At 43.8% G+C, this 23587-nt stretch overlaps 1 protein-coding gene and 1 long non-coding RNA gene across 3 annotated transcripts in view; both read left to right on the forward strand.

Moving 5' to 3' along the window:
* Positions 1–1383, forward strand: part of LOC136848584 (general transcriptional corepressor trfA) — an 81542-nt gene extending 80159 nt beyond the window's left edge. For both annotated transcript variants that reach the window (XM_067120890.1, XM_067120901.1), the window contains exon 5: positions 38–1383. In XM_067120890.1, the coding sequence (XP_066976991.1) occupies positions 38–1295 (1258 nt within the window). In that variant the 3' untranslated portion in view covers positions 1296–1383. The remainder of the gene's footprint in view (positions 1–37) is intronic.
* Positions 1384–4236: 2853 nt separating this feature from the next.
* LOC136848593 (uncharacterized) overlaps positions 4237–23587 on the forward strand; it is a 60795-nt gene continuing 41444 nt past the window's right edge. Inside the window, exon 1 of the long non-coding RNA XR_010856056.1 lies at positions 4237–4507. This is a non-coding gene — a long non-coding RNA (uncharacterized lncRNA). The remainder of the gene's footprint in view (positions 4508–23587) is intronic.

Here is a 23587-nt window from a genome sequence, read left to right on the forward strand (position 1 = left end):
CGAGGATGATGAATGATCTGTTTTTCATACATTGCAGAAATGATGAATTATACGAAACGACGACCACCACCACAACGACACATGCTCCACCTCAAGTCATTTTTGTGGAGAGACCGAGGCCTTTGGGCGGGGCTGGAGTAATCAGACCTAAACGACCTCGTCCTTTTGGTGGGAACAGACGACGTCCAGGCAACAGACGCACCACTACAACTCCTGCTCCCTCCTACTATGAGGATTACTATTATGATGATGAATATTACGACCAATATTATGACGATTACTACAATGACTATGCAAATGGAAAGTCAACCACTACCACTACTACTACTACTCAAAGACCAAGGCGTCCTCTCAGCCCTCAGAGAACGAGGACAGGAGGTCAAGGAGGGTCAAGGCAGTCTGAGAGAGGTGGGAATGTTTTCAGTGTTAAAGATCGCAAACGTCCAAGGATCAATCGTCCAGTACCTTTAGATGCTGAACTTCCCTCTCAAGGGCCTCGTTCATCCCGCTTGCAACAGGCATCACCGCCAAACCAACAAGAATTGGAAGATGCTCCAGCTGACAGTCCTGCAACAGGACCAAGAAGACGTCGTCCTGGTCGGAAGCCACGTCCCGGATCTCGACCTCCCAAGAAAACAACAACGACAACTACCACTACAACTGAATCTGCTCCAGAAGATGAATATTATGACTACTATTATGACTATGCTGATGAACCGACAACAACAACAGCAGCTCCAAAACGTGCTGTAAGACCTGGTTCTCGTACCAGGACTGGTGGTTCTCAGAGAAGACCACAAAGTCGATCGTCACCTACAACGACTACAACAACAACAGAGGCGACAACAACCGCTGTAGCAGAAGAGTCAACTGGAGAAGAATCAAGAGGTCGAGGCACTCGGCCAGGAAGGGTCAATGTTAGGAAGAGCCCACTCAGCAGTCGCAAGGAACCTATTGAGGGTGCAGTGCCCTTGGAACCTCTTCCTAACCAGGAAACAGCTGAATCAGACAGGCCACGACCATCACGTCTGAGACCACAATTCCCTAGAAATAGGCCAGGCCCTGCCACGAAAGAGGAAGAAGAGGTTGCTGTAGACGAGCCTTCTGAGACTGATGCAGCTCCCGTTGCTGAGTCCTCTAATGTAGAGGCTACTGAACCTAAGAGAAGTAGACCAGGTTTATCTCGATCACCAATTAGACGATTGGGTCAAAGCGGATCTGGCAGGCCGGGGTCATCTCAGCAAGGAAGGGGGCAAGTGCGCCAACCTGACCCCGACTACTATTATGATTATTAGCACTGATATTTATTATGTACAGTCACTACCTTCATTTTGTTTTGTAAATTAGTTGAATTGTTTATACATAAATCTTTTAATAAACAAATTTTGATTTCTATATCCAGTTTATGCTTTCATAATGTGGTATATGTAATACCTTCCCAGTTAAATGCTGGCGCATGGTTCAGCTGTCGAAATGCAAATTATGACTAACTGGAAAGTTTTTGTGTATTGATAACATACTGACAGTATAGATAACAAACATAAAGTTATTCATTAACTTTTTGTTACTTACCATAAATTCTACAGGGAAATGATTTGGTGGTATTGATATTACTGAACTTTACCATGGGAGTGTTGATGGTTTATACCCGTATGTTATTTTTTAACATTAAGTCATCTGCTGTTTAAGAAGGTGGCTCCAAAGAAAGCATGCTGAGCTCTCCCGAACACTGTACCATTCACCTCTACATGCAGTCTCGCACTTCATAGATATTATGGTACCTCCTTCTAATACCTTGGACATACCATCTATGGAGCACCCTGTAGGTCTCCTTCACTTCCCTCCTCCTCTGTTTATTAGTTTTTTCATCATTCAACAGCTTTCCCTAACAGGGGTTGGCTCCCAACAAAACGAAATAAACCTCTACCACATCCACACTGGAAGTGCTGAAACAAAGATGATCACCCTATACAGAACACTTCCACAACATTCGCTGTTTTAATATCTTTATGCATAGGGCTCATCAGAAGTATGCTGAATCCCTTACACACACACACACGCCACACCATTCATCACTATTGCACCATTTCACACTGCAACATTCATATCTATATTTCACTTCCTTATCACTTCCCGGATGTTGAGGCCCCTCTTACCTAATGCCTTTTTCACAGATCTATCCTTCCTTCCTACTAACACAACCTTTATAACTCTTCACCAACCATTTTTACCACATGACCAAACTGTTTTATCCTTTCACCTACACTTACCCTTTGGCTGCCACTGTGTAACTCCTTCCGTATTTCTCAGCAAGTCAGTTCTTCGTAGGCTACATAAAACAAGTTAACAACAAATCTCTACAGCTTCCTCTCTTTTCTTTCATTTTTCCATTCAAAATCAACACTTCACTTCCATAGAGATCTGGTTCAGCATTCCTTCATTCACACCAACCACAGGCATTTCAGGTCTTCTCCCAATCTAATACAAAAATCCTGCTACCTTCCTTGCTGCACCTTCTCTGTGACCCATCTCATCTTTCATCCTACCATTATCCACAATATTTCCTCAAAAATACCTGTATAAATCTATTCCTTCCATTCTTCCTTGTCTTTATTAAAGTTCATTGCTCTGTCTTCCTTATTTCCACTTGCCCTCATCGCCTGACTCTTGCTGACATTAACTCGCAGACTTCTGGGAACAATATCAAACAATCTCACCACTCGGTAGTTTCTGTTGACCATCACCCATCAGTAACATGATACGCAAACATCAGCCATTCTACCTGCATCGAGCATCCTTTCTCTGACCTTTCATATCACTCCACCCATCAAGACATATGCCTTGGAGGCGTAACACGTCCTTGCCTCAGGCCCACCTTTACATCAAAACAGTTTTTCTCATTTCTGTAAACTATAACACATGTATCATGTCCTTCATAAAAACTTTACTCTGCACCTCCACATTGTCTCTCCATCAGTTGTTTCATTAACTTGCTCTAGATCCTTGTATGCTACATACACCTTTTTCCCTTTACTTTCAAATTCCCACATAATTAAAAACAAATATGTGGCACATGCTTTCTACACCTCTTCGTCATTCAGACATACATCTTACACCCTGGTCAGCTACACAGTCACATTTTCACCAAGGAACTTCATCATCTCAATTGTCATAACATCAGCTCCTGGTGTCTTTCCAGTACTTCAGCCTCTTGAACCGTTTTCCTCATGTCCTCAACAATAACTTCCATAAGTATGTTGACCACTCATATTATGTTACACTCTTCCCTTCTCACTAACATGCAAAATCGCAACTCGTGATTAATTGCGGGTATCTTATTCTTCATCCTTTGTTATACAGTCATCCCAGCTTTTTCTAGATCATCATCTCTGTAGACATAGGAAATTTATGAACAATGACTGCCTCTCTAGGAAAATTTGATTGAGTGCTGTGGAAAGCTTTAACAGGTTTGGCCCCTCATCACCCACCTAACATAAATTCTACTGAGTTGGAATATTCGTCGAAGTCTTGGTTCTCACATGAATTGAGCCTCGCATCTTAGTGGGTGGATCATAATGAAATCCACTCATCTTAACTGAGTCGATAATAGCAGCAAGAGTTCAAATGATCTATGTTCTGTTTCCTAATATGTTTAATGATTAAAGAAACAATAAAACAGAAATAAGCTCAGACGTTAGCGAGGTCAGTACAACAGTAGGCTATAGTTTCGGCTCACTTAAACAGACTAGTAATATTGCTACTGGCCGTAGACTGAGGCTAAGTATTCTTGTTATTAAATCCTAATCTGAAATCTTTAATAAGTGCCATAACGCTAACAAATTAAATTTCAGGTTAATAATTTAAAATGAACGTTTACTCATTTACGTTATAAAAATTATCATGAGTTAGAATTTATACAAAGAACTATTTACGTATAATACATTTGTCTATTTTCGTTGTCAACTGTTAAAATTCCACTTTCCTTGGTTTTCTACGTACACCCTAAGATTAACGGATATTATTAAATTTCTTTATTATGCCTTGCTGTGTGCTTAAACAGTTCGAGATTCCATGTATAGACCTTTTTCGAGCGTAACAACCTTGAGTGCTAGTTGCGTGTTTCATCGCCACCTCCGCTTCTAAGTACTGTTCACCTGAGCGAGGGTTAACCCAAGCAAAGACGGGGCAGATAGGCTACCGTTCACTCTTCACGCCGAGCGCAAGACAAGGGGCTTTAGTCTATCTTGAATCTTAGGTGCAGTACGCGATGAAGTCGTTCGCTGCTCTACAGTACTAGACTATTAGAACATGGCATTCCTGTGAGACTTCACGTTCACCATCCCTTCTTTTGTAATTACGGGTGGGCTGGACATGGGGATCCTGTGCTATCTACGTCAAAGGAAACTACCATTCTAGATTGAATAAATTTTGGTGACTGTTGGATATGTTAATGAGCATAAATGGAGTTATCAACTGAACAAACCAGCGCAAGGCATTATTCTTTGAGGTAGGTCTTTGGCACCCCGAACAAGATTTTGAAGTTGCCCAATTTTTTTTTAGTGCGCTTTCATCAAGCCTTAAAAATAAGTTCGTATCCTTAACCTTCATCAATCGTTTGTTTTTTTATATTCTGCGAGATCCTCATATCAGCTGTGCTTTAACATCTTTATTTGTCACAGCTATTACTTAACCATGATTTCGTTGATTGATAGTTTTCTTCTGTTTTTGAGATTCGAGGAAAGAGGGAATTGGTAGCCAGTGCTACTGGTTCCATAAATTCTCATAACTCATCGCGTTTCGTATTTTTGTTATCAGTTATTTAAGAAAATTACGAAAAACATAACCTCACAAATATGAAGGAACCAAGAATGGTAGTAGAGAATTTTAGGTATTTCTAAGTAATAGATACATCGCGGTTATTTAGCGAGAAATGGCAGTTTCTTATAGTACTTTGGTTGCTTATTTACAATTCAACGTTATTTTTTGGTGGTCGTTGTAATTAACCTGTAATTGTCCCCTGAAGTCCATCCAACAAGGGGTTTCCTTACACGATCTTCACAAGACAGAGCACGGCTACGTCTGTGTCGAACGGTTCATATCCCGTCCGGCAAGTGCAGTACCTTGGAAACTGGTTTTTTCAATACTCTTAGGGCTTATGACACTGGCGGTGCATTTGTTTGTTGTTGGCCAAATGGAATGTCCCTTCGCCGTGTTTAGTACTGGCCCGGGATCGGGGGGTGCGGCGTTTACCCATACGTTAACAAGTTATTGCACTTGCCAGACGGGATATGAACCGTTCGAAACAGACGTACCGGTGCTCTGTCTCGTGAACATCGCATATGGAAACCCCGGATTCCCATCCGGGTCCCCTTTATCGTAGGGTAGAGTTCAAAGGTAAATTGTAAGTTAATTACAGCCGACCGCCAAAAATTAAAGTTAAATTGTTAATAAGTATCCAACATACTGAAAGAAACTGCCATTTCTCGCTAAATACCCTCCGTGTACCTATAACTTAGTTCTACCGAATTTTACACCAACATGATGATAATGTTTTTCAATAGTTATGTGGACAAAAGTAATCTTGGGGTTAATAAACGAATTAATCAAGTTTAAATCCATATTAAGGGTGACAGACCTTAGTAGCAGCGGTTGTGTTATCCATACTGAACTAGCTTTTTTAAAGTTCAAAATAAACTTAAAACACCCACATGTGGAATATCAGACTGCATAATGGGAGCCCGCTGGGTAGAGCTACTGTATATAGTAGCTCCGCGTCGGCGACTGCCTTCTAACTTAACCTTTTCTACAGTTTTTTGGTTGCTAATTATGAATTTACCTTTAATTTTTGGCGCTCGAGTGTAATTAACCTGTAATTAACCCCTGAAGTCCATCCAACAAGGGGTTTCCATACGCGATCTTCACAAGACAGAGCACGGCTACGTCTGTTTCGAACGGTTCATATCCCGTCCGGCAAGTGCAATAACTTGTTAACGTATGGGTACCCAACAACCCCGGGCCAGTACTAAACACGGCGAAGGGACATTCCATTTGGCCGACAACAAACAGATGCACCGCCAGTATCAGAACCCCTAAAAGTGTAGAAAAAACCAGTTGAAAAGGTAAAAACAGGCGCGGAGCTAATATATAGAATTACCTTCTTGTTTAAAAACATTCCAGACAGAAGAAAAAAAAACTTAAATCGACCATCTACAACATCTTGCACAATTATGTTTTTAGGGTTCAGCCTAAGTCCTGAGATGTGACATTTCATCATAGATACGTCACACTTTGTGAATATAATTGCCTTTATTGAATAGTTAAACCAAACTGGTGAGAAATAAGTGTCGTGTAGTAATCTTAAGTGTGGATATCTGGTATGGCAATAACTGCATGTTGAATGCTAAAAAGTATAAATTGTTCAGTAGTTTTAGTTTTGGCGTAAGAACGGCAGTAATTGCCTTTGCAATGTGTTCTCATGTTAAAAGCCAACAACATAACCAGGCTAACAGTTTAAAAATATTTATTGATGTAATTGTGGAGTTTTAAAGAACGTTCAGTCCCGACATTGTAAATTTTTAGCTATGCTAGGCCAGTGAAAAGAAAAAATAACCAAACAAGACCACTAGAGAGAACAACGCCAGGCAAGTTTCTACTGGCTTATGCAAAAAACCAAAAACCACAAATCTCTGTTGTCGGTCATTTAAAATTTCTGTTCAGAAGGTTGTGTTGAATAAAACTTGAAAATTAACTTAGACGGAATATGATAGAAGATTCCTATGGAAATATACTTGATAGAAGATAACTGAAAAAACAAATGCTTTAATGATATGAGGAAATTCAAAGCAACACCCTAAAAGAATTTCAAGATGAGTAAGGTCCTAAGGATGCTCTGAATATTGAAGTCACACTTTACAACTTTTATAGAAAAAAAAAAAACGTAAGAAGAATGAAAAAAATATTATGAGAGGGAGAGAGAAACTCTGTTAAAGGACGAAGAATGGAAATGAGAGAGAGAGAGAGAGAGAGAGAGAGAGAGAGAGAGAGAGAGAGAGAGAGAGAGAGAGAGAGAGAGAGAGAAACTGTATTAAAGGGCGAGGAAAAAATGAGAGAGAGATAGGAACTGTGTTAAAGGACAACGAAAAAAAAGAGAGAAATGTGTTAACGGTTGAGATTGGAGAGTGCGTCTGTATTTAGGGTTAGTAATGAGAGAGAGAGAGAGAGAGAGAGAGAGAGAGAGAGAGAGAGAGAGAGAGAGAGAACAGAAGGACGAAGAATAATGTAAGTTAGACTTAACATTTTTATCCACAGGGAATCATGCTGTAAATGGATGATGTACGGCTGGATAACCTATGAAGTATTGGTTTTACTACCCTTGCTGTTATTTTTAACTTGCCTGTGCCTGTTAAGAAAAATATAATTTAAGTTTTAATAGAGACCCAGTGAAGATTCTTATGCACTGAGGCGGCAACGGAATGGTTCCATTCTAGGTTGGTTTATGCCTGTCAGGATTCTCTTCACCCCCCACATCCCTGTCGATGATTTTTCCTTATAGGCTTGAAAATCTTGACTGCTGGGGCATCTAATAGGCCACATTACTTGCGTAATACTGATGGTGATCTTGGTACCAATTTCGACAAACTTTAGGGTGTCCTATGACCTCTGTCCGACGCTTTAGGTCCAAGTTTCCTTTTTTGAGGAAACGCTGAAGATCGTTACTCTTCTTTTTGTTGCTGTAACGTTCGTTCATTTCATTCAACTGTCATCTGGAATTAACTGCACATACTCATTTTTATTAATTTTTACTTATTTTTTAGTATTAATAATATACAAGGCTATTCATTCGTCTTTGTAACATAATTTGCTACTGTTCCTCTCTTCTTTGCACTTTTCCTCTTTCCATTGTGGTATTTTATTCTGTCAAAGTCCCCAGCCATTAATACTGAAAAAAACCATGAATCACTAAATATGTCTAGCATCAAATAGGAAATTCCAGCTGAGTGAAACGCATCACTAACTTTTGACAATCACTTATTCGAATAGTTCATGGGATAAAAAATAAAACCTCCAAAGTCAGTCAGTTATGGTTAAGCGAATTAAAGAGTTCCAAGATCAAGATCAAAACTCGAACGGCTATGCTATTACGAGTATATGTAATGAAGATTGTCAACATTGTCCATGTTGCTAATGCATGCTTCTTCACGAAACACGAAAGAGAATTCCCCTGTGAGATTATTTTAATGACTTGTATTCATTTGGAAAATAAAGACCACCAAAGTGAAGAATTTTGTCTTGAATGATAAGGTCCTTGGAATGATAACAGAATTCACTCCGGAGTCCAGTATTGCTACAAGGATAGTTGGGGCAAAATATCTGACGTTAGTGATAAATTTATCTGTCAATATAGGGTAAATTTTTACAACAATGACTGATTTCTAGCAGCTCTGAATGTAAATGCTACAATAAGAAAACTTAGAGTATAAGAAACGCAAGCATTTTTTAGTATTTTTAATAGTTAGGATTGTGAATTGTACATTATCTTGGATCGTATCATCAGTTAAGTCTTCGTTTTAGAGTGAGTTTGACACCCACTCTTTAAACCATGTACCAATTGACTCTGGATATTTGTCAAGACTGGCAACTTTATTTTTTACAGTAGAAGAGAGAATGCAGCCGCAAGAGTTGTATTATCTGTAACTTGTGGTATTATCTTTTCATGACAGAAGTAACCAAGACTAAGGTTATTAAACAAGATTTTTACACATGTAGAAATCTTGAGTGGAACAAAACAGGCGAATACTCAGTAGTTACTTAAAACTATCAACTATATCGTAATAATTGCCTTGTAAAATGTATTTTCCATCTTCATGAATGAGGTAGATTTTAGAATTATTGAATTGTTGGCAGCTATTTCTGTCTGGCAATCTTGCTGGGTGTGTGGAGTGGCAATCTTGCTGGGTATGTGGAGTGGCAACCCTGGATGGGAATGTTAGCGGGCGAGTGGGTCTGTCAATTTTGGATTCATGGCGTTAGACAGGTTGTGAGCGCGCTCTCATGGTATTGTATGGCTTCTCTAATCAGTTGAGTGGTTAGCTGTTTGGCCGTTCTTCCATCGTAATAAGGTAAGTTTACATGCTATCTAGGCATTATTAAGGCGTCCAAGGTGACAAGTGAAATGTTGAAACCGTTTACCGGTGAGGGAGATGTAGTAGCATGGCCAAAGAAAGTTAACTTAATAGCCAAGTTGCTGAAAATTTCGGATGTAGCAAGTTTTTGGCCTTTATACTTAAAGGGCGGCGCCTTGGCATTGTATCTAGAGTTAACTGATATGGAGCGGTCTGATGCTGATGCTCAATTATTGAGCGAAAGCTATTAGCCGAATTACTGATAATGCGTTCATAGCATTTGCTAACAAGAGGTGGACTGGTGAACCTGTAGACGAACAGTATATATGCTAATGAGCTGAGACGGTTGGGTGCATTAGCTGGTATCTCTGGTATAAACCAGCTTGGATAAGTTGGTTGTTTTATCGTTTGTTAATAGTTTTCCTGATAAAATATCTTGTGAATTACAGCAGATTGATGTTGTTCTTGATATGATGTTCTTGATATGAATGAGTGATATCTTATCGAGGGCAAGAGTGCTAACAGCAAGTAAGGATGAGACTGTAGCTGCAGCAGTAAGACCTTTTGGCCAGGCCACTGTCAAACATGAGAATAGTGAACAGAACAATAGTGCTTCATTTACAGGATTTTGCTTCAGTTGTGGAGGACCACATTCTGCGAAATATTGTTACAAAGGGCATGAAAAAATTATATGTTACAGATGTGGTAAGCCCGGACATATAGCATCACGGTGCAATCAGGGAAACAAGCGTCAGGTGACTGGTGTGCCAGCAGTCGCCCAACAAGAGGACTAGGGGAGCATTCACTACCAATTATTGATGTTAAGACGAATGATAGTGTTGCTAAGACATTGGTTGATACTGGGTGTTCAGAAACTGTTGTAAGTTAAAATGTTGTTGGAGACACTGCCGGGATAATTACAGGATGGCTTTTGTTGGCACAAAAGTGAAATGTCAAGGGAGGCGTCAGGTGCAAATTGGAATAGGAGGAGTTGAGGTTAACATTGAAGCTGTAGTGACTAAACAGATCTTACCCAGTATTGTGGTGGTGTTGGATATGGATGCTATTGATCACATGGGTGGTGTTGTAGTTGCAGGTGGGACAGAATCCACTGATGTACATCTTCACTTTTCCATCCTAAACCTCCCCTGTGGGTTTTAAGGGAAGCTCTGGAGGAAGGCAATCCCCCTCCACACCTCCCAAGAAAGTAACCCATTCCCCAGAACATTGGCCCCAAAGTTTCCCTGGGAAGCACAAGAAGAGGATCCCTCTGATGAAACAGGGACTGAAAGATTCCTCTGGAATCACCAGAGAGCTGCCTGTGAGACTGATTTTGATCGACTGTGGTACCTTGAAGACTCTAGATCTATTCACTAATCCGTTTTGAACTTCTTTGATTTATGGAACTTGGAGAGGGCTCAATTTCTATTTTATTATTATTACTATTGTTTTTTTTTTTGGGGGTGGGGGGCCGCTGGGTGGGGACACTGATGGGCGTTCGTGGATGTGGAATGGGTCCAGTGTGTCCGTGGAGTCTCAGGAAACAGGGTCTAAGTTATATTCTCTTTTTCAATATCAAACCAGAAAGGAGAACATTATTACAATAACTATAAAACAAAAGGTTTGAAGCAAAGAGGCTTATCACCATATGTACTAACATGTAAATACCCTAGAGACAATTCTTGGTGCAGGGCCTCTTTAAACAAGCTTCCAGTCAAGGAAGAGGTGCGTTGACCCATTGCGCCGATTAGTTAAATGTTCACAATGAACCGTCTATTGTCCACCCACCTTTTCAGGTGAACCGTTGGTTTGTGCATGTATCTATTGCTTTCAGTGTTTTCTCCGTCCACATGTATTAATTTCCATTATCAAAAAATCTCTAGAAAGAAAATCTTTATAAAATCTGAAAGATCGGTGCAGGTATCGTGTTGGTTGCGACCTATTATAAGTATCAATAAGCAAATACCTGTTTTCATGATACTTAACGTTTAGATGTTCTAGATAGGGCTGGCCTTAAGCCAGCACAGGCCCTGCCCCAAGGAATGGAAGTTGGATACCTAGTAGCCTACAACTTCTCAACTTTACTAACAACAGGGACGACAGGGACATTGTGGTTATCTCGAAGAGCACTGCTAAGCTTGATGTTGGTTTATAATGATATAATTTGCGTTCATAATTTATTTCCTATGAGACAGAACATTGCTTCATTCTATTCATTTGAGTAAATGTTATAAGAGTAAGAACAAAAAACTGCCGAATATTCTCTGGAATAAAGCGGGAATTATTAGAAGAGTGGAAAAATCCGACTTTCAGGTTGGCAAGGATTTTTTTTGTTTACTTAGTGAAAAATGAATACTATGAAAAGATAATCAGGATGACTAAAATGAAAACTGGACAATAAATTGAAAGCTGTTTAACCTTAGAGGACCGGAAAATAATTCTGCTTTACCCATTCACTTCGCCTACAAATCTCCATGTCTGCAAAAATAAGCCTCTATTATTTTAAAGAGCGGTTTTGTTATTACTTCTTCTCTCAGCCATTCTGAAAAATAAAGCAGCCAGCTGAAAGAAATGGTGAATGAGAGGCCGGTGCGCCAAAATTCACCTGGTCTTCCACTCTAAACCTTATCTATCAACATGGACAGTTGAGATTTTTCATCGGGAGTTTCAGTAAGCTGTGTTTCAGGGTACTAGTATAGAAAAGTGGAAACCATGAGGCTAAATAAATTTTATTTCTAGGTGATAAATTCTTTTGCATTCTGTACGAAAATCGATTAAGTAATCTCATTTTCTGGGGAATAACTATTCCTTAAAGAGCCCCATCCTTTGATGGGTCGTTTTCATTTTGATAGCTGCTGTTGATTCTTACCAACTTGCTGCGGAGGTGTGGTCGGTCGTTCAGTATGACTTTTGCTGCCCCCATTTTGCAAAAGTTCTTTGTTTACATCACCGTTTGGCCATTGAAGAGTGCAGAGTAGCACATCAGATAACGAAAATGGCCTCTTGCTGTTTCTCTCTCTCTCGTAAGAATTTACACACTCGTTTATTATTAAATTTAAATTTACGTTTCTTGCTTCATTCCATGATTCTATTATCGATAAACCATTAGTTTCGTGGCCCGATTCCCACCAGTCGCCTGACGGAAAAGGTTACCGCCTTTCCCCACCCCACCCCCCGCCCAGGTCAAGGCACGTCGCCCTAAGTTATGTTAGGTAGGTAAGATGTGGTTGGGTCAGGACCTGGCATTTATAGTTGAGGTTATGTCTATTTATGTATGAGGAACCTGCCCTGGCGGGAATCAGGCCGGGCAACTAAAGTAAAGTTTTACCCTATTATTATTTAACCTCATTAATATTTTGTTTGCTAACATAAATTAATTTTATTTTGCAACATATAAATCCATTTCTCTTAGTTGTTCTTCCAAAATTCTGTAATACCATTGTTTCCTTGCTGCCATGTGAATTTCTAGATGAGCTGTAGTAAAGATAGCGCTCCGAGTAAAAAAAAAACAGATGGACGATATAGTTCCCGCTTCTTCTGATCGCGAAAAACAACTGTATCCTTTGCTTCAACTAACAAGCTGCAACAACACTACTCACTATTACTTGAACACTCAGTCTGCTATAGTGTGTTTCGTCTGCTTTCTCCCTTGATTTTTAAGTCCTTGTCCCTGAGAATTTCTAATTATTCAATTAACCAGTTACCCTCTTCCATCGCAAAATTAGATCTCTTAATCCCAATTCAAATGAATAATAATTATGTTGTGAGGTCAAAGCAGACAGAACTGGGCACTGATTGATTTATTACCTGGGGATAAGGTATGCATAGCAGCGTGCGGACGGAAACGTGGTGCCCGACCCCAGGTCTCCGTGACCTGCATGCTGAGTGAGAGCAATTTGTGATTAACAGTCAATCAGATAACAATAACAAGAGACATAATGTACATAAAGTGATAAAATATATATTGGCGAAAAGGCCAGGAAATTCTACATACAAATATGCAATTCTTGCTGCGTTGATAGATGCGATGCATGATCGTAATTAATGGGTAAAGATGTCGTCTTTACAACTACCTCCCCCAAGACAATTACTATGAAATAATGATTGGAAGATCTGTTGAATGTTAATCACGGTATCTTCTTGGGAGCAGGAGCCGACCCTGAGTTCTTGATATCTGCGGTTGTGGGGCGGTTTCGACTGCTGAGTTGTCTGGCGGTTTTACCGGGCGGATGACATCCTTAGTGCGGTCCTTGGGATGTCCTCGGCCTCGTTTCAGGATGCCGATCTCTTCATCCGAGGTCTTGTTTTGTGGAGGAATTCTGGGACGTCTGCCGGTTTCCTCCTGGGTTCTGCTGTCCATTAGGAAGGCTGGCTTTAACCTGTCCAATTCTCATCAGTACAATGTGCCATCAGAGCTACTTTCAATGAACGGTGGGTTCTTTCCACCATGCCATTGGCCGCAGGGTTGTATGCCATTGTACTGTGGAGTGTTGTCACCATAAGGCGTGCTAAGGAGACCCAGAGTTCTGACAAGAATACCGGGCCCCTGTCTGTAGTTATATCGTCCGGCACACTCGAAACGGCTTATCCAACTTGATAGTAGGGCTTCCGCGCAGGTGCTTGTCGGTACTTATATCACTGGGGTTGCTTCCGGCCATCTTGTGGAATGGTCTATGACTGTCAGGAGGTATCTGGCATCCCATGATTGCGGCAGAGGTCCTATGACGTCTACGTTGATGTGCCCGAAACGCCGTTGTGGTTGAGGGAAGTCTCCAATGCTTGATTCCGTGTGCCTTGTGATCTTACTTGTCTGGCACAGTATGCAGTTCTTCGCCCATTCTCGTACGTCCTTCCTGATCCCGTGCCACATGAATTCCTGTGTCATCAGGCGCGTTGTTGTTTGTCCTACTGGATGGGACAGCCCGTGGATGATGTCGAATGCCTGCTTTCTTCGTGACGCGGGTATCAGGGGGCGTGGGTGGCCTGTGCTGGTGTCGCAGAGAAGTGTTGATCTGGATTCACCTACTGGCACGTCTTCCCACTTCAGTGCAGTAAGTGCCGTGTGGTAGGCTGCCATTTCTGGGTCTGCGGCCTGTTCCTTCGTCAGGTCTTCGTAGTCTATGCCCAGGTGGACTGAATTTATTTCAATCCTTGATATGGTGTCGGCTACTGAGTTTGTGTTGCCGGGGACGTAACTGATGGTGCATTTGAATTCGGAGATAGCAGCCAGGTGCTGTTGCTGTCTTGCCGACCATGCATCTCCCGGCTTCGTGAATGCATGTACCAATGGCTTGTGGTCTGATAGGATGGTGAATGGGCTGCCATACAAGAGGTACTTGAAGTCCCGCACGGCTTGGTAGATTGCCAGCAGTTCCCTGTCAAATGCACTGTAGCGGGTCTCCGGTGGCTTTAACTTGCGGCTAAAAAACGGAAGCGGGTGGTGGGAGCTGGCTACTATCTGCTCCAGCACGGCTCCGCAAGCTACATTGCTGGCGTCAGTGGTAAGTCTTGGGGGGGGGGCGGTAGGGTCTTGATATGTTAAAGTGGTGGCTTTGGCAAGGGCTGCCTTCGTCTGTTCGAACATCTTTAACTGCAGGACTTCCCAAGTCAGTGCTTTTGGCTTCCCCTTCAGCACTCCGGTTAGGGGATACATGATGCGGGCGATGCCCGGCACAAATTGGCGGTGGTAGTTGACCATGCCGAGGAACTCTTGCAGGAACTTGATCGTTCTTGGTGTTGGAAAATCCTTCACTGCATCCACTTTGGAGGCCATGGGGCAGAAACCTGGCGGAGACACCTCATGTCCCAGGAAGTCTACCTTCTCCATTCTGAAGGTGCATTTGTCGAATCTGATGACCAATCCGTTTTCCTGAAGGCATTTCAGCACAGCCCGGACGTGACCCAAGTGCTCCTCCGGGGACCTGGAGAAGATCAGGATGTTGTCCACGTAGCAGACGCAGAAAGGTAGGTCCTCCAAGATGCTGTCCATCAGGCGTTGGAATGTGGCCCCGGTGTTTCTGAGGCTGAAGGTGGAGTAGGAGAAGGTATAGGTCCTGAACGGCATGGTGATGGCTGTCTTCAGAACGTTGTTGGGATGTACTGGCACCTGAAAATAGGACTAGAGCAAATCCATTTTTGTGAATATCTTGGCCCCGTGCAGGGCTCCTGTTAGGCCCTGCATGTTTGGCAGGGGATAGTGGTCCGGTGTTGTCACTAGGTTCAGCCGACGATAGTCCCCACAGGACCTCCAGGAACCATCTGGTTTCTACGCCATGTTGGGGGGGGGGATACCCATCCTTTTCATCTCGGCAAATGCTTGTTTAGCATCCTGGAGTTTCTTGGGCGGCAGACGGCGGAACTTGTCATGTGTCGGCGGGCCTGTGGTGTTGATGTAGTGATGGATACTATGCTTGGCCTGGGTACCTGGCACCTGACGCAGTTCTGGCTTGAAGACATCTGGGAATTCGTGCAGGAGAGTGCTGTATTTGTTCGATGAGATGGAGCATACGGCGGGCATTCCTGGTCCGGCGGAGAGTGGTTGGGAGCAGCAGGTTCCGGTATCCAGCAGGCGTTTTCGGCCGATGTCTACCAGCAGTCCATGTTGTGGGAGGAAATCAGTGCCCAGTAAGGGAAACTTGACACCTGCGATGATGAAGGGCCATTCATATTTATGGCCCAGGATGGATATTCTGCAGGTCCAAGTTACGTAGCAGCGGATGGGGCTTCCATTTGCGGCCACTAGTGCGGCTGCGGCACCGGACCTGCGGTCGCGGTCCTACCCTAATGGTGGAAATACCAAATGCATAGCCCGTGTCTGTTACCATCCGTCATCCCAGTATGGCGTCGTGGATGAAGAATCCCACTCTCAGGGATTCTCTAAGGTTTGCGGCCACTGCTGCTATGGGTGGCCGCCTTCCTAGTTTTTTGTGAAAGAACAGGAAGCTCTGCAATTCTTGCCTCCTTTCCGAACTTCCGATGGAAGTAACACCAGGTTGGATTTGTCCTCGTCTTCTGCTGCTGCAGTGGCGCCTTTTTCCTGTATAACACATTTTTGTCCCCCTCTTTGGCTTCTTCTTCTACCAGGCTGCCGGTTGCAGGTGTTGCGGCATGCTTGGAGGCCTTGGTGGCCTTTTGGAATTTTTGTGCGACGCTCACCAATTTGTCCATCGAGAGCGCGTCTGCTTCCATGATTTGTGCCCTCACCTCCTGCGGAAGGTGAAGCAGAAATATTCCCGGCGACAAGCATATCTCCCTCATCCGTCTGTCTGAGTAGAAGCCTGGCAGCATCAGGAGACCTCGTAGTTCGTCCCAGGTGTCCCAGGGTGATGCGTCCCCCAGGGGCTGGTTCATCAGGTGAAGGGCATGTTGGGCTCTCTCTGGGACTGGCATGGGGTGCGTGTCAATGAGTTTCTTTTGTAGGTCTTCGTATTTGACTTTGCCCAGCTGCGAGCCTAACCATGGGGTGATTTTGTTGAAGACCACCTCTGGCAGTGTTGTCATGGTGGCGTCCGCTTTGGTTTCCTCGTCTGTGATTTTAGCTACGTGGAAATAAATGGACGTCTGCCCGCAGGAACCAGGATGTGGTATTTTGCTGCGAGAACGGTGGCAGCTTTCATTGCCTTGGTTATTGTTGCCTTTGAAGGCGAGAGGGGGATGCAGAGGATCTCTGTCTCCTTGGAACGACTTTCTACCTGTGTCCAACATTTTGATTCACACTAAAACGCGAAATAAGCGCCGTATTTAGCCCGTTAATGGTGTTTGGGGCTCATCAAAATTATACGCCATGTGGTTCTGTTAATGACTTCTGAATATGGTCGACTTGTATCATAAATGGCAGGACCAAACCGTTCGAGAACGCCAAAACGTACCTGAAGAAGGTACACCGTAATTAGTCCATTAGTGGTATGGGTGTTCTCAGAGGAAGGAGCTTTCAGAGGCCTAGACTTTGTCACTGTATGGTTCCATTAAAGGCTCTCTGAAGGTAAAGTGGCTGTGGTGAGTCCATTAATGGCGAAGCCAAAACCGCTGTGTTTACCGTCACTCTGGGGTCACCAGTTGTGAGGTCAAAGAAGACAGAACTGGGTAGTGATTGATTTATTACCTGGGCATAAGGTATACATAGCAGTGTGCAGATGGAAATGTGGTGCCTGACCCCAGGTCTCTGTGACCCGCACGCTGAATGAGAGCAATTTGTGTTTGTTAACAGTCAATCAGATAACAGTAACAAGAGACATAATGTACATACAGTGATAAAATATATATTGGTGAAAAGGCCAGGAAATTCTACATACAAATATATACATGAGATTCTTGCTGCATTGATAGATGCGATACATGATCGTAATTAATGGGTAAAGAAGACATCTTTACAATAGCTTTGGAGAATTTTTGTATTTTTGCGACGTGTAGAGTTCAAATTCTTGCATTCTTCGCCATTTCAATTAACCTGGTTTAGCTATTCTTGCAGCATTTGACATTTCAATTAGCCTAGCCTGGCTACTCATTCAGCATTTCCTCTATTCAGTTAGCCTAGTCTACCCTATTCATTCCACATTCATCGTATTTAATGAGCCTAACCTAATCTGTTCAATCAGTTTCATGTCTAGTATAGGTTACGGGTAAAACTGCAGGGTAACATCGCACAGACTGCAATGTTGTTGTTATGGAATGGTTCTGTGCATGTGCAAGTCATTAGGGAGCATTATGTTCAAGAAGGGAACCTATTATAAAAGGAACTATACTGATCTAATGTACCTAACCTAACCTAACCTAACCTAGTGGGCTGTGTTACTTAGCTGGGGGGCTGGATCGCCCGATGAATTAAACTCCACTTTTTACTAAAACCTTCCCTATAACAATCCGCATGCATGATAGCATTCCAGGATGGTCAGCATTCGAAAACACATCAGTTCTGATGTTAATTACAGTCGACTGCCAAGTAATAATGGTAAATTGTTAATAAGCAACCAAAATACTACTGGAAAAGTCAATTTCCAAGGTAATACCCGATGCAGAGCAACCCCACAGTTCTGCCTAGTTTACGTTTTTTTTTTGCTTTTGTAAGTATTAATTTTGTCATAAATATTGATTTTTGCATGAGTTGCATTTCTCATGTGTCATATAACTTTTATTAATGCCTTTTGAGAGTAATATTTGTCAAAAATGACTACATTATCTGATCATCTTAGTCCCCTTTTCTAAAAACGGGCCAGGTTATAAGTCCTGCATAACTGTTGCCATGGGGAAACTTGACGCCCTTTCAGAAGATGAATTGAAAATTACTGTAGTTTGTTCCTACACGAATACAAACCTTTGGTATATGCATATGGATATTACTTGCAGTGCGAGCTGGGAATGACCGTTTTTTTAAACAATGCAGTTAACTACCGATGGTAGGGATGGCAGCCCTACCCACCTCTCAGAGTACGCATTCACTTTGCTTTCGGCTGCTGTCGTGTGTGGATGCCTTCTCTGCCTGACTGACTGTTTGACCTTTCCATACTTTTGTTTGATTCAGATATTGTTATATGAGTGTTTGTTGTTGTTTTGCAAACCCACGACTTATCTGACCCTGAAGAGAGGAAGCTGTTTCATGAGGCGCTGCCCTAGCACTGATAAACCCTGCAATCGCTTCCTCTCTTCTCTTGGGATAGATCCTCATACTCTGCGCACTTTGTGCAGAAGACACATATGTAACAATCTAGCCCTTGTTCCAAGTGTTATGTCTGGGCATCTGAACAATGGGTGCAATTTGCCCAGAAAAGGAAGAGAGAGGAGGTGGTTTCCCTGGTATCTTCGGATTACAATATGCCTCTGGTGACACCGAGGGTTTCCTTTTGTTACCACTCCTAAGGGAACCCCCTTCACCGTCTCCTCCTGCTTCTTCGGTAGAGAGTCAGCGTGGGGGAAGCAGTGGCCCATTGCAACTCTTTGCTGGCAGTCTCTGTTTCCGCCGGGGGGGGCAGGAGGGTGGGAATTCCCTCTTGGGGCGAAGGGAGAGTGCCACCTTTAATTCAACTTGTCTTATAGGTGTGGTGGAGCCCAAGGGGCTTAGGAAATTATGGCCCTCCCTAGGCCTCCCGGGGAGCCTTCTGTGGAGAGCGTGATCTTGCACTTGATGGCTTCTGCTGCCCCTCCAGTGACTGCTGCTTTCGTGACCATAACTACGGCTATGGTCATGATGTCTTATGGGTCTAGGACTACCACTATGGCAGTGGTTCCTATGATCCTGTCTTTTGTAGTTTGCCCCCTCAAGTGCTCTAGCAGACTTCCTCCCTCTTGGGGGGAATGTCCTTCTCCACTCCCAGTTTGAAAAGGCCTGCTGCGACTGTAAGAAGAGGTCGAAGAAGTGTCTCAAGCTGTCTACGTCATCATCATCGTCCTCTTCGTCGTGTGCCTCCACCTCCTCCCTTTCTTCTTCCAAAGCTAGCAAGGAAGAAGAAGGCTGCCCCTCCCAGCCATAAGTAGGGCCTCTAATGGTCAGTCCTCTTCCATGGAAAATGCTAAGGAAACTGCTGCATGGGGTTCCATGGACCCCCATGCCACCAGTATCAGTCCCTGGAATTCAGTTTTCTGGGGTGGTAAGGGTCCTACCACTGCATGGGGTTCCATGGACCCCCATGCCACCAGTATTGGTCCCTGGAATTCAGTTTCCCGGGGTGGTAACGGTCCTACCATTGCATGGGGTTCCACAGACCCCCATAGCACCGGTACTGGTCCATGGACCCGGGCCCAGCCCAGCGAGAGAGTGAGCTCTGAGTGTGCAGGCGCTCACTCACCCCCTACATGCTCTTGCATGGGAACAATGTCGGTCCCGGAAGGGTGATGCTGGCCTACTGGTTCACTCACTTGGGAAAGCATAGAGGAGGTCCCCCATCCAGTCTTCTAATACTGTAGAAGTCCCCCATCCAGTCTTCTAATACTGTAGAGGCCCCCCATTCAGTCTTCTAATACTGTAGAGCCCCCCATTCAGTCTTCTAATACTGTAGAGGCCCCGGCCTCTAAGAAAACTGTAGCATGTCTTCAGGAGAGCCTTGTCCATGTTTGTGTGAACGGGACCCCTCTCCCCAACCTGTGCGGCCGTTGTCACCATGGGTTGATGACAGCCCATGGCCTTCTCCACCTGCCGGGGCTTCGGCTTTCGGCAGGTCCATATAGGGTGCTAGGCACCTCTCACCTGTCCCCTCCACCTCTTCATGGTTTACTGGGAGCCAGGAGTTGGACAGGCCTAGGGTTCAGGACTGGGAACATTTGCTTTCCCATCCCAGTCTGTCCATTAAAGTTTATGATCTGGGTACGGTCCTTGGACTGGACTGGTTGTATTGTTGAGTGGTGGAGAGGCTGCCAGGAGTTTCTGGTGAGTGTCTCTCTCCTGCAGGAGACTTGGACACTCCTGAGTTACAGAGGTCCTGCACAAAGATCATTAATTTGATTCTTCATTTCAGTGATCTCGAGGAAGAGACCATGGCTGCTCCTGTGGATCGTTTGTCAGCCCTTGAAGCCTTTTTGGGACCCCAGAAGGAACCCAAGGTCTCGAAGGGCTTGCCATGGTCAGGATTTGCTGAAGGGGCCTTGGACCAGGTGAATTCTCTTGTGTCCAGGCAGGAGAATTTACTTAGGTCTAGCTGCTTGTGCAGGACAGAGGAAGTGCTGTCTACCCTAGGAGAAACCATTACCGATTAAATAGGTTGACCTGGACCTGGTTTGCCTGTGTCTGGGTCTGTCGCTGGACCGACTCCGTGCAGAGCAAGTTTCCCTTTTGCAGCAGGAGGCAGCGGCACTGGAATCCACTGCCATGGCAGTGTTCCAGACAGTCTCCTGGATCGATCTCTGGTCTCTTTCAGTGGCCAAGGTCGCTTCCTCTTCCTCTTCGAGTTCTCATAACTCTGAGGAGGAAGCCATATTCAGGTGACTGATGTTGTCTGGAGGTAGGGCCATCTCCTACCTAGCCCACCAGGCAGCTAACCTGTCGGCTAACCTGGTGCCGAAGAGGAGAAATGCTGTCTTGACTCAGATCACCAGGCTTCTCAGTTCTGAGTTGGCCTTGTCTCTAAGGAATGGACTGGTGCTGGATTCCACTTCCCTCTTCTTTAGAAGAGAAGTGGATGCTTTGGTAGACAGGGAGAGCAGAGAATAACAACCGTCTTGTTCACCTGGCAGCGGCCAAAACCTCTGGGTCTTCGCATGCCAATGCATCCTGACCTTCAGGTCAGCTTGGCACTCCCTCTTTGGGTCTTAGGAAGTCGTAGACTTCCAAGGACTCTTGCAGGGATACTCAGTTGTCTTCTGCTCCTGTCAGGAAGGGTGTGCAGCAGTGCTCTTTTCAGCCCCCTTTCCAACCTGGAAGAAGAGGCAAGGTTAGGAAGGGAGGGGGACGTTAGGGGTGGTGTTTCTGCCCACATGCTGCCTTTGGTTTTGGGGGGGCATTTGTTGCCTGTTGAGCCATTGGGCAACATGGCAGTGATATGGGATGGAAACCTGGGTAGTGGATGTCCTCCGGGTAGGATATCTACTTGCCTTCGAGTTACCGCCACCCCTCACCAAAGATCCAGTTCACTTACATACATTCCCGGTTCACTGAAGGATCTCTCCTTTTGGGGAAAGGTGAAGGTGATGCTGAAGAAAGGTGCTGTAGAAGTCATGAAGGACCAGTCTCGGAGGTTCTACAGCAGTCTCTTTCTAGTAGAGAAAATGATGGGTGAATGGAGGCTAGTCATAGATATCTTTACCCTGAACTGATTTGTACACTAGACTCTGTTCAAGATGGAAATTGCATACTGTGTTCACTGCCATCAGGTTGTCTGACTTGATACTTTCGGTGTATCTGATGGATGTGTATTTTCAAATACCCATCCACTAGTCCTTCTGCAAGTACCTCTGCTTTATCCTCAGGGAGATGGTGTTCCAGTTCAGGCACTCTGTTTTGTGCTCTCAACTGCTCCCCAGGTGTTCACTGGAGTGTTCACCCTTGTGATGACTTGGGTCCATTCGCATGGGATACGTCTTCTGAGGTACCTAGACGATTGGCTAGTTCTGGCAAGCTCCCATTCACAGTTGCTCCAGGACAGAAATCAACTTCTTGAATTTTGTCACCACCTGGGAGTCGTGATAAATTTTGAGAAGTCCAATCTCATACCCAAGCAGAGGATACAGTATCTGGGCATGCTGATAGATATGTCAGCAGTGAGAATCTATCCCTCAGACTCACGTGTCAGCAAGGTCAGAGAGGCAGAGCAGTTGTTCCTGTGTCGACAGGAGCAACCAGCTCGGCGGTGGCAAGTTGTTCTCGGTCACCTGTCATCTTTGGAGAAGCTGGTCCTTCATGGGCAACTTCACCTTCGTTCTCTTTAATGGAGAATGAAGGAGTTCTGGTCTCCAGCAAGGGTCTCCTCGTTCCTTCCGATTCCTCTCAGAGGAAGTGAGACAGGACTTAACCTGGTGGCTAGATGACAGGAACCTGGTAATAGTGTGCCACTATACACTCCTCCTCCCAAGATGCTTCTGTTTTCAAATGCATTGACTGAGGGATGGGTTGCACACCTGGAAAAGTTGGTGGTCTCAGGTATGTGGAACCAGAACCACAGACACCTCCAAATCAATGTCTTGGAACTTAAGGCAGCTTTCTTAGATTTCAAGAGTTTAAGATCGAGTGATGGGGCATTCTGTGGCATTGATGAGCCGTGAGTGAGATGTGACCCTCATTTCATGGAGCCTCACTCGTGTGCCCTATGAGCCTTTATGAGAGTCATTAGATCTGACCCTTAAGACTGTTCTTGCTTGCCCTGGCAAAGAGAGTTGATGAACTTCATGGACTTTCCTTTGATGTTAAGCACTCAAGGGGACTGGGATTTGTCATGCTCGAGTTTTTCCAGGAATTTGAAGCAAAGACTTAGAATCCATTGGTCTCTGACACAAGATTTGAGTCCTTTTAAAACATCAATGGAAAGAGGAAGATATGCATATGTATGTGGTATAAGAAAAAAAATTCTAAAAAGTTTTCTGTACCTTCCAGGGGAAGTTGAAAATGAAAATATGCTAATTTTACCAAGTTACAAGTGTTTTTCTAATATTTTTTTTTATTGTGTAAAATTATACTTACAGATTGCACAATATCATAACAGATAAGAACTAAAATCAGTAGCAAATTCTGAGTGTTTACTGTAAAATATTTATGAGTCATCCTTGGGTGGGAAGTTGGGACAGCATTCCCCCATACCACCTCAAGCAAGAAAATCTCTCCTAGCACACTGCTATCTGAAGAGTTGCCAATAGTGATTTATGGCACACAATATTTTTCCCACAAAATTCGTTCAAACTGTATGGTGCAAAATCCTGAACGTGTATATGTGACCTGGAATCCACCCTATAAGTAAACATATGCAGCATAAGTAAACACCTATATGTCACCTGGCCACAAGGGGTTAAGTGAAATAACTCAACAGGTGGATTATCATGATTTAGTTCTA

This window comes from Macrobrachium rosenbergii, chromosome 2 (genome assembly GCF_040412425.1).
Source record: "Macrobrachium rosenbergii isolate ZJJX-2024 chromosome 2, ASM4041242v1, whole genome shotgun sequence".
Taxonomy (NCBI): domain Eukaryota; kingdom Metazoa; phylum Arthropoda; class Malacostraca; order Decapoda; family Palaemonidae; genus Macrobrachium; species Macrobrachium rosenbergii.